Raw genomic sequence first — 15166 nt, 5'->3', positions numbered from 1 at the left:
ATTTGAATTTTATACACTTCACTACCTATGCAGCTGGTGAATATTGATGTTCTGCCATACTACCATAAGAATCCAGAGAGAAAGAGAAAAGACCCAAGTGTAACAATCATGTGCGAAGAAGGAGGTAGCCACATGCCACTCCTGCAGTCACGTGTCACTCACCTTTAAGGGGATTTCTGTTACCTTTCATTTTGCATTGCTAAGAAACACACCTTCAACTGCCATCATATGTGAACATAACTGATCTTCTAGTGTCTTCAAAATATAATGTTAAAAATTCATTTGAATTAACAGATATATTTGTAAGAAATATACATTTGTTACAAGATGTCCCCTCCATACCTAAATACTATTGGGACCCAATGTATGGATACATTGAATATACAGAATAATTTTGTATAAGTGACTATAATTAAGGTGATGATAACAAAGTGACAATAAAGAAGAGTGGATTTAAGTTAGAAAGCAGGCAGAACTGCCTATAAAAGTTGTGAGATCCAGACTCCATGACTGAGCAAAAGTCTGCCTGGAAGTATGGAAATAAAGCAAGGACATCTGTAATTCTCTGTTAAATAAATCATTTTACTATCCTATTTAGACATAACCCCCTCCAGACTAGGCTCTCTACTGCTCACTGCTGTACTTTCTGCAGTACACCTAGTACTTGGACTGCACAAAATCATAAATACAGGTACATCTGCTGTATGGAGCCAATGGCAAATGTTTGTGTACTAGATATCAGGAGAGATAAGAGCCATGGTTGATCTGTAAAATGAGGCTTTGAAAAAACAGAGTGTTGAAAACTGACTGTACCCCAGAAAAGCAATGATATGTTGATAGAGAATATTTTCCCCAAATAGAATGATATGTGGAAATTATGCATCAACAAACATTTACTCATCTACAGTCTGGAACAGAAAATGGTAACAATGTCGGCCCCAGGAGACACTGGAAACTCAGAACTACACTGAGAATTAGAGCAAGAATTTCAAAACGTCCTTCTGAAAACAACTGTCTGAAGCCAAGAACGGCCATCAGAGCATCTGTAATGGTAATGCTATGCTGCTATCTTATGGATTACTGATATATGGAGAAAGAAAAGGGGTTAATTTTTTATTTAAAAAATTAATGAAAAGCAATCAACAGCAAAATTGATTGACATCCCCAGACTTAATCTGAATATTCAGTTTTCAGGTGGTTTTATTTTACCTCATTTTATTGCAAAAGCTGATGGAAATAAGCAATCTTGTCACAAAATGGACTATTATGAGAAGTTAATGAAATGAACAAGAATCTGAATACATGGATTTGAGAACGAGTCATGGCGAGTTTCCTTTTACTTGATCTCACAATTATTAGACCAGCTTTTTTTCAGATAAAATGAATGCACATCTGGAAGTAAGAGCTAGCATTCATATTTACAGAAGGAATGAAAATAGAAACAATCAAGGCATTACATATCAAAACACTGAACACTTTGAATGAAAGCAGATAAAGAAAAATGCAATTTTCCAAATGAATATGCAAACCTGAATAATTTAATATTAATGGAACAGAAGAGCTACAATTTTCCATCCAAACTAATTGCCTTTGATGATATGTAGGAGAAAAAAAAAAGCTTTTAAGAATTTCCTTTTCACCTGGTTAAGCTATCTTGAATAGAGCTCATAAGCTCTTAGGGGACTTTAAAAAAAATAAAAAGCACACTGACTTTGTAGTTGTACTTCCAACAATAGGCATAAATCCACGCCTCCTGCCTTCACATATTTATGTAGAGAAAGAAAAAAATTAAATGTGCTTTCAGCAGTATCACATAATCTTTGATTTTCATTATAAATGTTTTTATGCACAAGGCTATCTCAACATCTTTTTATTAGATTATAACTTTAGAATGTTTTTAATTGAAAAATATGGGTAATTTTTGAGGTGAGAAAAACAAAGTACCGATTACCAAGAGAATAATTGCCTTCTTTTTCTCAGAAGATGTGTTAGTTTAATAGATACACATAGTATGGGTCTCCATCCTCAGTGCAAGACAAGTGGGAGTTTCCGACGCTCTGAGGTTTAAGAACAGCTGAGCTGCAAAAAAACTCAGAAGAATCTAAAAGCTCCTGCTGGGGGGTCTAACTGGCAGAGCTTTCAAAGATCTGTGCTTTATTCCCAGTAAAGGTACAGCACATAATTACAACAATGTACCAAATTCAATTCTGTGTGAGGCAGGGTGGAGGACAAGTCAGTGGGAAGCTATGCAGCCAATATACCCCCCTAAAGAAAAGGATTATTGATCATAAAAGGTGTGAGAACTAGCATATCCCCTCTTCCCAGGAGGTCTGCTTGGGAAGACCTCCTGGGAAGAGGGGATATGCTAGTTTTTTTAAATTTGTTTCTTTTCTCTCTCTCTCTCTCTTGCTCTCGCTCTTTTTTTTTTTTGGTTTATTTTAAACTTATTATTTTAAACCCATTGATGCTGCTTTAAAAAAAAAAAAAAAAAACAAAGAAAACAAAACAACCAAAACGTTTAGAGAAAGCTTAGCAGCCCAGTCACTGTCTCAGGTAAGTTTATTTCTTTCAAAAAGTCAAAGCCAGATTTTTCCCTAGTCTTGCCAATTTTACTCTTTTTTGTTTGATGATGATTTTAATGAATCTTGCAGGAGTAATCACACTTCTGGCATATGTCTGTCCCTAACTGATGAGATTTTGTTTTTATCATCCAGGAAGTTATGTACTAATGGAAACTCTACAGGACACTGGCAAGGGTAATAGGTGTAAAACTAGGAAAGAGTATTTATCGCTAGAGAAGGCAAAGAAAGAAAAGGACTCAGTAAGCAATCTAAATTCTTCAATGTTATCAAGTGCCATATGGATACAGAATTAGACAGGACTGAAAAGAGCCCACTTGATTTTGCATTCAAGCTAATACATTCAACAAACATTTGGCAAGTATATGTCATGTGAATTAAATCAATATGATACATATACTTAAAGAAGTTGCAATCTAGCAGGGGTTATAGATATTCAATAAATAACTTCACAATTAAATATTTAATTAAAAACCATGAGAAAGGAAAAGAAAAAAGGTGCTCTGAGAGAGTTTAATAGGGAGACCTAATTTTGATTGATAGGTAAGTGAAGGCATCATGGAGAGAATGAAATTTAAGCAGAAACTCGAAGAATAAGCAGGAGAGAGGCAGGCAGCGAGTGGGAGTAAGAGGGAGCAATGTGTGTAACGGTCCAAAGGCAGGAAAGAGCGTGGTAAATTCAGAAAACAATGCACTGATGCTTTAAGCAGGTAGATAAATAACGATGCAACACAAATGTACTCTAGAAATGTCACATCGTGGGCTGTGCCGAGGCTGATTTGGAAAATGGCAGAAGTATAAGTGGAAAAAACAGGCTAAAAGTATATTATAATGGTTAAGGCAAAGATGATGCTGGCTTGGGCTAAAGTGGTGACGGCACGGAAAAAGAGAAGTGAGTAGAACCGATGTATATTTTAGATACAATTAGGAGGTAATTAATGATCTCTTCTAGATCAGTTTCAATGCATTGTTTAAGGCAGAATTCTGATTGCTGTTTGTTAAATAGTAACTAGAGGCAAGGAAGTAGAGAACAAATACACTAATCTTTGAAAAAACTGATGCTAGGTAATGAAGAGAGGGCAGTAGCTATCATGGACCTCAGGGCCAGTGAAGGATTTTTATTCATCCATCCATCCATCCATCCAGCTATCCATTCATACTGACGAACTGAAGAGGCAATAGAATAACAGAACAAGAGTAGGCAGGGGATAATAATGCCTTAAACAGAGATAAGTAAATTAGTATGTAGTAGACTATCTCACACATACGTGGATGTACACACCAGCTCAGTACAGTGGTTAAAATCACAATCCATGATGTCAGATTGCCTGGGATTGAATTCTGTACCTACTACTTACTATGTAACCTTGGACAAGGTCCCCAGCCTTCCTTGACCTTAGTTTTTTCATCTGTAACATGAAGCTAATAATAGTGCCAATCTCATAGGGCCATGAGGAATTCATAAGATGGTACATGTAAAAACGCTTAGCATAGAATCAGACACAGTAACACCTCAATACACTCTTATTTCTATCACTAATCATGACAACAATAGTATTAGTGATAATAAAGTATCCCTTTTTCTAAGGTTTGACAGAAAGGAAGCTAATAAAAGATATGGGTAGAGATAATTGTAGGTAGGAGAGATGTTGGAAGTTCTGAAGCTTAGGTGCTTTCCCTTTTCCCTGGTAAGAGATTAGGTTGTTTGTAGTAAGTGAAAAGAATGGGGAGGGGAGAGAGTGAAGACTTGTGGAAAGCAGGTAAGATACAGTATAGGGTACAGCCACTATGGAAAAATGAAAGACCACTGAATAGGAACAAGTAAAATAACTGCTGAAATGGCAAAGAAAGTCCCGCCGAGGTAAAAGCTAAAATGTCATAAAGACACCAATTCGCTCAGTTCACCAAAGAGAACAGGGAGGCATAAAGCCAGAGAGTTAGAGGCAGAATGAGAATGCAAAGGAGCTCAGGTTTGTAAACTCTGGAAGACACTGAAGGGTTTTAATACAGAAATCATAAGGTTAATATAGATTTTAAGATGACTACACTAATACTTTTGATGGGGGAAGAAAGCAGAAGTAAGACAACCAGTTTGGAGCCTTTCTCATTAGGGCAGATGATTCTATGCATTTCCAAAGTTGTCCTAAATGTAGGCTGTCAATATATTTTGAGGATTGAAAAGTATTTGGGCGTTTCCAGGCAGAAGTGAATTTAATTTCAGCATAGACCTGGAGAAATATATTTGAACATAATTTTTACTTTTAGAGATCTAAACTATGCTATTTTTAATATCAGGCTCATACTTGGTTTGAATAATTGTCCTATAATTCAATTCAAAAAACACTTATCTACTATCTATTATATACAAGATATACATGTTTACATACATAGTTAAAAGACTGAGTCATATCTTTATCTTAAGAATCTTTTTGCTAGATATATGAGATGGCCTAAACTTTATTTGGCACATCCTGATTGATACTGCCTTAGGTAATTTATATAGCATAAACTACTTTGTAATGTCCTTGACTATTTCGCCTACAGACATGTAGCTAAGGATGGGGAGAGTAAATAAGAGGACCAGGTGACTTCATGTTCACAGCCCCAGAATTATTTATGGTTATGTGTACAAACAAGAAATCCCTTTCATTTTCTACTTTGCTTTGAGTTCAGAAGTTATATTGCTTTTTATGTCCCCAAACTTCATTTCCTCAGTGTGGTACCAAGGATATTCCTCTTGAAGGATTTGCTTGGCAAACTAATACATCTTCCAAGATAAACTACATTCAGAAAAAAAATGGCTTCAGAGAAATTGTGTAGTGTACCTACTGTAAAACTCATAACCACCATGGCACAGCTGAATTCTCAGATGGTATATAGCCTTGCTTCAATTATAATATGAATTCAAGTAGCTTAAGTTTCAAGTGTGGACTTCGGCCTAGAAAATTTTACTATTTAATATTGTGTTAAAGTGCTGCTACTACTTAGTAAATAATATTTGGCCAGTTTAGTTGATTAATTTGCCTAATTAAAAAATGAGAGATATCTCTTCCTCAGGTACCTTTACATGCTCTATCTCACCCTAAAAATACATTCCTGATTTGCTTTTCAAGGATTTGACAGAATTCTCCTACATCAGCATATGCAATGCCATATCTGAAAATTAATAAACTCTAAATATGATCAAGCAGTTATTGCATATGTTCAAAAGGAACGCACACTGTTCCATCTATCACATTTTGATTTTAAACAGGATTTTTAAATTGCAAGGTACCAAATCAGATCAATTCAAATACATTACTATTAAAGAGGTTAAACCCGAACGAACTTTTTGGCCAGCCCAATATTTCAGATGAAGTAGACAGTGTTTGACTATTTGGTCCAGTGGTAATTTTAAGAAGTCTTAGTATGCCGATGGAAAATGGTCAGAGAGCCCGGGTAAAACTAAAAGCTGTAATAGAACTGTTTGTTCACATGGCAAACAAACTTGTATGGAACACCTAAGTCAAAAATAGCTTTTCTCGGGCTTCCCTGGTGGCGCAGTGGTTGAGAGTCCACCTGCCGATGCAGGGGACACGGGTTCGTGCCCTGGTCCGGGAAGATCCCACATGCCGTGGAGTGGCTAGGCCCGTGAGCCATGGCCACTGAGCCTGAGCGTCCGGAGCCTGTGCTCCGCAACGGGAAAAGCCACAACAGTGAGAGGCCCATGTAACGCAAAAAAAAAAAAAAAAAGCTTTTCTCTAAGAAAGTAAATAAATCATCATGCCCTCTTTCCCACCATCTTTTTTTATTTTTCCCTATTATTTGAATAGAGGTTTTGGGGAAAGCTAAAAACATATATATATATATATATGTATACGTATATATAGGTATATGTATATATATATACATATATATATATTTTAATACATATTTATACCTCATCATCTTTTGTACCCCTTAAAATGAAGAGGAGATAAGAAAACATAATTCATTCCAATAATTATTTAACCATGGTAAAGCATGATGTGTATTTATGAAATTTTCTTTCTAGTTGAAGCAGTGTATGTAAAGCTTTCAATCAATTAATGACACTCTATGGGATATCTGAAAATTCCTGTGTTTTTTCTAATACAATATATACCACAGAAAACAGTCTCCAGAACATTACTAATTATCTAGTTTCCACCCTTATCCTTAGCCTAACTCTTTTAGGGCTAAATTCTAGCATCAAGATCTAAATAGAAGAAAAAACAGTCAATACAATAATATGTATTATTTTTCATATATTAATATCAGCACTGATATAGAGGAAGGTCCATGAGATGTCTAGAGGTATTTCATAATGTAAATCTTAATTTATTTAGTTTTCAATAATATTATAAATAATAAACGAGGATTTTTTTCCTGACAGCTAATGTTATATTAAGTTATATAGTTATTATACAGTAGAAAAAAATATCAGCGATTGAAATGTCTTTTTTTTTCACTGTTTCTGATAAGTGTTACCTCCAAGCTGAGTTTGTGGGCCCTTAGGCTAGATACATACCACAACTCCAAACTGTTCAGGCTCACAAAGGTCATTATATTCATTCTTCAGCTGTGCTAATTCATTGAGTACCTTCTGCTCAGGAAGATGTTTTATAAGGTTCTAAAAAGAAATAAAAGCATAAAAGTTTAGTATTTCATGATTAGGATTATTAATCATGCATTAACAACTCTAAAAGTGATTAACTAGAAAAGTGGATAAGTTTCTGATTGTGGTTCTGCCATAGTACCAGTGTATCTTCCCCTTCTCCCCAAAAACTTAACCAAAAAATGAACGACAATTTAATGTGAATAAATACATAAACATGTTTGGTGTCTATGCACTACAGTACATAAATGTTAAATTAAAAAATCATATGACAATAAATAACAATCCAAAACTGACTAACTTTCTGGGCCTTAAACACATAGCATAATTTTTAAGTTTTATTTCCTGTCCTGGTAATTAGTCAATCTATATAAAAAACTGAAAAATACTATGTAGAATTAACTCATGGGCAATAATAATAATAATAATAATAATCAACTTTACTCTTCATAACTGGCAAAACTGGGGATCATCTTCAATCTTATAAACCGCACCAAGCCTGTAAAAATTAATCTCCCATTATTTACAATATCTGCATTTTTTTTCTATTCTGTTCTTCTATGTGATTCCTAATTTCCAATACAATTATCAAGAAACAAGCCTAGTCTTGGCCCCTAGAGTCCATACATCATTTTCCCAGCTATTTCAGCTTTACCACCTCACAGCTGGCCACATAAGAGTCCAACACTGAGTCTGAGGGACAAGTGTGCAGCCCAACTAAAATATTCAAGCACATTAAAACTGCCTTTCAGAACAACTTGAATATATATACAATATCTGTATTTAAATACATAATACATTCCAACTTTAATGGAGAACCAAGAAAAAGTGATGAAGTCTGATGCATGTTCAAGTTTGATGCCTAAGAGAATCAAAATTAATGAATTCTTCCCAACCTAGCTTATCTTGGACTTTGGTACAGTTCTAACTATCATCACATTAACCTGCAACCAATGTTTTGGGGATCTGTATGGAATTTAAAAAGGCATATCAAAGGGAAAAAAGCAGGAAACAAAGATTTAAGAAAGTAGAGTTGATGAAAAATGGCAGAGAAGGAAGCTCCAGAGATTGATTCCTCCATCAAAGCAGCCACTGAGCTGGAAAGAGTGATTTAATAAACTATTTAAGAACTGTAGAACCTGACTGGATAATTACAACAAGGGAAGTGTTTGATAAAGAGAGACTCTGGTAAGAGAATGACATGCATAAAACAGATACCATATACTATTCCTCAGCACCACTGTGAAGATAGTGCCTGAGTTGCAAAAGCAGACGGTTGATGCCAGGGTGAGCAGTGGGGACCTTGTTCTCCGAAATTTGGAGATCTGAGTTTTGGTTGGTTTGGCAGATGCTTGCCTCAGTTTCAACATTCTCTGCTTGCAGCAGCTTTCCCTGATGGCATCTATTGGAAGATTTAAACAGATAGAAACACCTCTCCTGCTTTTTGGAACCAGATATTTAAGGAAATATTTGTCAGGTCACTGGCTGACAGAAGAGATAATGAAACCCAAACTACCATGACCACACACAAGGAATACACACTACCACTCTAAGCAAACAAAAATCAGCAGTCTGTAAGGAGTGGCAGAATCAGATTCCCAGAGTTATAGTATATTCAAATGTCCAGTTCTCAAAAAAAAATTACAAAGCATGTGAAGAAACAGGAAACAGGGCCTGTGAAGGGGGAAAAAAAAAGAATTTGACAGAAACTATCCCTAAAGAAGCTCAGACTTTAAAGTTATTAGTCAAAAATATTAAATCAACTGTCTTAAACATGCTTAATGAGCTAAAGGAAACTATGGACAAATAACTAAAGGAAATCAGGAGGATGATGTTATGAACAGAATGAGAATATCAATAAAGATATAGAAATTACAAAAAGGAATCCAAAAGAAATTCTGGAAGTGTAAAGTACAATAACTGAAATGAAAAATTTACTAGAGGGGTTCCACAGAAGATGTGAGCAGGCAGAAGAAAGGATTGATGAACTTGAAGATAAGGAAATTGAAATGATTCAGTCTGAGGAAAAGAAAGATAAAAGAATGAAGAAAAATAAACAGAGCCTGAGGGATCTGTGGGACACCAAGCACACCAACATGTACATCACAGGATTCCCAGAAGAGAAAGGGGCAGAAAAAATATATGAAGAAATAATGGTTGAAAACTTCCTAACTCTGATGAAATACATAAATATTCACATCCAAAAAGCTCATTAACTCCAAGCAGGACATCAAAGAGGTCCACTCTGAGACACTTCCTACTTAAACTGTCAAAATGTAGAAAAAGAATTTTTAAAGCAGCAATAGGGAAGTGAATTGTCACATTTAATAGATCCTCAATAGGATTAATATATGATTTCTCCCACAGGAGTCAAAAGGTAGTGAGATAACATATTTAAAGTGCTGAAATAAATGACTATCAGTAAGAATTTTATATCCACCAAACCATCCTCCTCCAAGAATGAAAAACTAAGACACTCCCAAAGTAACAATAACAACAACAAAAGAGACAATTTATTGCTAGCAAACCTGTCCTGCCAGAAATACTAAAGGAGGTCCTACAAGCAGAAATGAAATGACACCAAAAAGTAACTCAAAGATATAAGAAGAAATAAAGAGCAAGGTAACTACATAGATAAATATAAAAGTCAATGTTATTGTACTTTGGTATGTAACTCCTCTTTTTTTTCTATATGATTTAAAAGGAAAGTGCATAAAAAATAATTATAAATCTTTGTTAATGGGTATATAATGTATAAACATGTAATCTATGACAACAGCAATACAGAGGGAGAAAAACGTATAGGAACACAGTGTTTATATATAATTGAAATTAAGTTCTTATTACTAAGACTAGGTTATTATAAGTTTAAGATGTTAATTTTAATCTCTAAGGTAATTACTAAGAAAATAGCTAAAAATTACACAGAATAAAGAGAAGAATCAAAATAGTAGGCTACCAAAAAGAAAAACAAAACTAACTACAAAAATAGATAATAATAGAGAAATTAAGGAACAAAAACATGTAAGACATACAGAAAACAGCTAAATGGCAGAAAAAAATCCCTTCCTTATGAATAATTGATTTAAATGTAAATGAATTAAACTCTCCAATTAAAAGAAAGTGTTTTGCAGAACAGATTTAAAAACAAACAAATGTTATGTACTCTTGGTGGGCATGTAAATTTGTACAGGCACTATGGAAAACAGTAAGGAGGTTCCTCAAAAATTTTTAAAAAGAACTATCATATAATCCAGCAATTCCACTTCTGGGTATCAAAGAGATATCAGTATGCCCATGTTCAATGCACTATTATTTACAATCGCCAACATATGAAAACAACCTGTGTCCATTAATGGATGAATGAATAAAGAAGATGATACAACACACACACACACATGCGCGCATGCACACGCGCACGCATGCCACAATGGAATACTATTCAGCCCTAAAAAAAGAATGAAATCTTGCCATTTGCAACAACACAGACGGACCTTGAGGGCATTATACTAAGTGAAATGAGTCAGACAGAGAAATACAACTACCATATGATCTGATTTACATGTGGACTCTAAAAAAACAAAAACAAAACAACAACCAAAAACCAAGTTGATAGATGCAGAGAACAGACTGGTGGTTGCTGGAGGGGGGGGGTGGGGAGCAAAATAGGTGAAGCGGGGTCAAAAGGGACAAACTTCCAGCTATAAAACAAGACATGGGGATGTAACATACAGCATGGTGACTATAGTTATTAATACTGTATTGCATATTTGAGAGTTCTAAGACAGTAGATCTTAAAAGTTCTCATTATAAAAAAAAAAAGAAAATTTCTATATGTATGGTGACATATTGTGGTGATCATGTTACAATTATACAAATACTGAATCATTATGTTGTACACCTGAAACTGATATGCTATGTGTCAATTATACCTCAATAAAACAAGTAAATAAATAAATAAATAAAAAGACCTATCTTCTATATGCAGTCTACATGAGACTCACTTTCAATAAAAAGAGAAAAAGTTGTTGAAAAGGATGGAAAAAGATATTGCATATAAACAGTAACCAAAAAAAAAGCTGAGGTGTCTATATTATTGTCAAACTAAATAGACTCTAAATCACAAAATGATAACCAAGATATTATATATTAAAAAAAGTTTCAACCCATCAAGAACATATAATTATAAACATATTCACATCTAAGAACAGAGCTGCAAAATATATGAAGTAAAAATTGACAGAATTGAAGGAAGAAACAGACAGTTGTAAAACAATAGTTGGAATGCAGGGGTGATTCAACATACAAAAACCAATCAATATAATATACCACATTAATAGAACGAAGGGAAAAAAAACCTCACATGATCATTTCAACTAATGCATGAAAAGCATTTGACAAAATCCAACACACATTTGTGAGAAAAAAATATTCTTTAAACTGGGAGTAAAAGGAAGCTTTCTCAATATGATAAAGGTCGTATATGAAAAAGTCACAGTTAACATCATACTCAATGGTGAAAGACTGAAAGCATATCCGTTAAGAACAAGAACAAGGCAAGGATGCCTACTTACACCATGTCTATCCATCATAGTACTGGAAGTTCTAACCAGAGAAATTAGGCAAGAAAGAGAAATAAAAGGCATCCAAATTGTAAAAGAAAAAAAAAACTGTCTCTGTTTACAGATGGCATGATTTTATATGCAGAAAACACTAAATAATCCACCAAAAATAATCCACCAAAAATACTGTTAAAGCTAATAAATGAATTCAGCAAAGTTTCAAGATACATAATCAGCACACAAAAATCAGTTGTATTTCTATGTACCATCAATGAACAATCTGGAAGGAAATTAAGAAAACAATTCCATTTATAATAACATTTTTTAAAGCACCCAAAATGAGATACCATTTCATGCACACTAGAATAGCTATTGCCAAAAAAATGGGAAATAACAAGTGTTGGTGAGGATGTGTTGAAATAGGAACCCTCATGCATTGCTGGTTGGAATGTAAAATGGCACCAGCACTGTGGAAAACAGTTTGGTGGTTTCTTAGAAATTAAACATAGAACTACCGTATGACCCCACACAATTCCACTCCTAGGTATGTATCAAAAAGAACTGAAAACAGTGTTTCAGACAGATACCTGTACACAAATGTCCATGGCATCATTATTCAATAGCCAGCAGGTAGAAACAACCTACTTGTCCATCAACAGATGAATTGATAAGTGTGGTATGTACATACAACAGAATATTATTCAGCCAAAAAAGGAAGTTTTGATCCATGCTTAAACATGGATGAATCTTGAAAATATTTCACTTAGTGAAATAAGATAGACAAAAAAGGACAAATAATGTATGAACCCACTTATGTGTGGTATCTAGAACAGAAAAATTCTTAGAGACAGTAGAACAGTGGTTACCAGGGGCTAGGGGCAGAAGGGAATGGGGAGTTACTGCTTAAAAGGTATAGAGTTTCTTTTAGGATGATGAAAAAGTTCTGAAAATAGTGGTGATGTTTGAACAACACTGTAAATATACTTAACACCACTTAAATTGTACAATTAAAATAGGTTAAATGGTATACTGTATATTATTGATGTTTCCAGATCAAAAAAAAAAAAAGTAGACAACATATAGCCTCATAAGTTCCACAGGAAACAAGTGTATCATGTCTACTTTAAGTCCTCTTTTGTTCTCTCCATTTACCTTTTCTCTCCTCCCACTAATTCTGCGTTTCCACTAAGCTCTACACCTGCAATGGCACCCATTGTGTAACTGATGAGACCAAAGATTTAAAATATCAAGTCCTTTGACTTAAAAGAAATATCGATGTTGATATAACAATATAAACATATATAATCAAATGAAATTAAGAACATCTACTATTTTGCTTCATTAATATCATTTTCTTTTATAGAATGAAAAGGTAAGTAAATACCAAGGTGTTATTTCTATTTTTCTAGAATATTTCTGATGTATATAAATTGTTTTTAAATTTTTTTCTCTGTTAATGGGACTTTTTGTGAAGTATGTTATTAAGAAAAACAAAGAATCAGATTGGTAACTTGTATAATTTTCCTGACAGGGAAACTCAATTAGAAAGATTAAGAACATTAATATAAATATTAAAAATATCAATTCTGCATATTTCAAACTCTCCATCTCAATTTAAAGTTTTAACTGTGAAAATAACTATCACAGAATGAATCAAGCCTAAAATAGAATTTTAGCTCTGAATGTGAAACTTGTTATTTTGCTTCTCTTCCAGCTGTAGATAACCTGTTAAGTCATCTTTACAACACAGGCTCCACTGTAGGTGACATATCTTTTCTTTCTCTGTATAGCTATATGAAATATTGAACACATTCGGTGGGTTTAGATGTATTCTGATTCTGGATATGGTCTTCTGACTGAGTTACAAGCTTATATAACTGCCAGTGCTTAATGGGTTCTACTTGCAAATAAGGCTTAGAGTAACACTCTCTCAATGCGTGGCAGATGCAGACTACTTTATAGGACTTATTGCTTAATGAGCCCACTACCTCTAGAAACTCATGTTGCAAGTGGCCATCATAGCCAATACATAAAGATACCTGATTTTTTTCCCATACATACTAGACTTTATAGACAAAATGGCGTAGAAGATCAGACATTAATAATGTTTTCATGCCCATCAATTCCTGAATAGAAGAGAAAGGAGGATTAGAAGACAGAGGAGAGAGAGACATAGTGGTACTCATTTGCCTCTATCCCCTTCACCTGCTCAATAGCATGTCAAGAGAGAAAACAGATGTTCAAGGCACAGTTTGAGACTAATGTGGACAGTCCTTGGAGTCAGTTGGAAGTCTATTTGTAAGGCCTCCTGGAAGAGAAATGTCCCACCTAACAGAAGGGAAGTGTGTATCATGTAGTCAGGCTGGGCCCAGTAAGAAAGCCTACATTTTGGAAAGGATCAGGGTGATTCTGAGCACAGTACATTTGTTTCTTGAATGTGTATCCAGGCCTGGCCTACCCACCCCCAACAGAGTCATATGTCTGAGTGCTGTGGAGAGGGGAGCTGTGTGATGAGCATGGCTTGGGTATCCCCCAGATTAAGGATGTTAAAAAAGGAGACAAGGGAAGAAACACATGTTTCTGTATTTTGCCACAGGACACTCCACACCCTTGGCATCGAGAGGGCTTCAGTGCATACCAGCTGTGCCCCGTGAGAAACTCCTCCCCTCTCCCCACATACAGTGATCCTTAGAAAAGGGTTCAAAGCAGGAAATGAAGAAAATCACCCACAGCAGCTACATGGAAGCTGACAAAATTAGTTCATGAGATGTGGAAGATATTCCCTGAGAGCCATTGAAACATCTAATGTAGGTAGTTTTTAAAAACAATTAAGGTTCTGCAACAGCAGCTAGGAACAAGAGGAAGCAAAACACATGTGAACAGATGTGGACTGGGCTAGTGTTTAAAAATCATATTGCCCAAGGACTCTGTACTTAAACAATTGTAAATAGCTTTTGACTTTAGCTGCCCTATTGATAGTATCGGTACTTATGATCGGTAAATAAATTGCAAAGATGAGTTCAGACACTCTCTATACTGTAAGGGAAAAGCTGTTCATAATAGCAGAAGCTAGAAATTATACATTTTTAAATACAACTTAGATTCTGGCAAACTGTGAGTTAATAGGCAAATATCCTGTAAAGTTTCAACCCGTCTAGTTTTCCCTCCTGCTGCTCCTGCTTACTACCGACCATCTTCTTTCAAATATTGTACGATTTGTGTTTAAAAGATCAATTCTAGGTCAGTATGAAAATTTCATCCTAGAAAATGTCAATGAACTGAAGTTCACAAAGAAAACAACAAAGGGGAAAGCAGTAATCATGCCACCAAATGAGCAGATTTTTCTTCCTCTTTTATGCATCACAAATTCACTTTCTGATGACTGTCACAGTTATCTGAAGGGATTTCTC

General features: G+C 34.8%; 1 protein-coding gene across 4 annotated transcripts in view; it reads right to left on the bottom strand.

Annotated features, from left to right (window-relative positions):
- DIAPH2 (diaphanous related formin 2) overlaps positions 1-15166 on the bottom strand; it is an 886034-nt gene that overhangs the window by 441738 nt on the left and 429130 nt on the right. For all 4 annotated transcript variants that reach the window (XM_082609568.1, XM_082609566.1, XM_082609565.1 and 1 more), the window contains one exon: positions 7108-7209. In XM_082609568.1, coding sequence (XP_082465694.1) covers positions 7108-7209 — 102 coding nt within the window. The remainder of the gene's footprint in view (positions 1-7107; positions 7210-15166) is intronic.

Source organism: Mesoplodon mirus, assembly GCF_964341445.2.
Source record: "Mesoplodon mirus genome assembly, chromosome: X".
Lineage (NCBI taxonomy): Eukaryota > Metazoa > Chordata > Mammalia > Artiodactyla > Ziphiidae > Mesoplodon > Mesoplodon mirus.
This window is presented reverse-complemented; position numbering and strand designations above follow the sequence as displayed.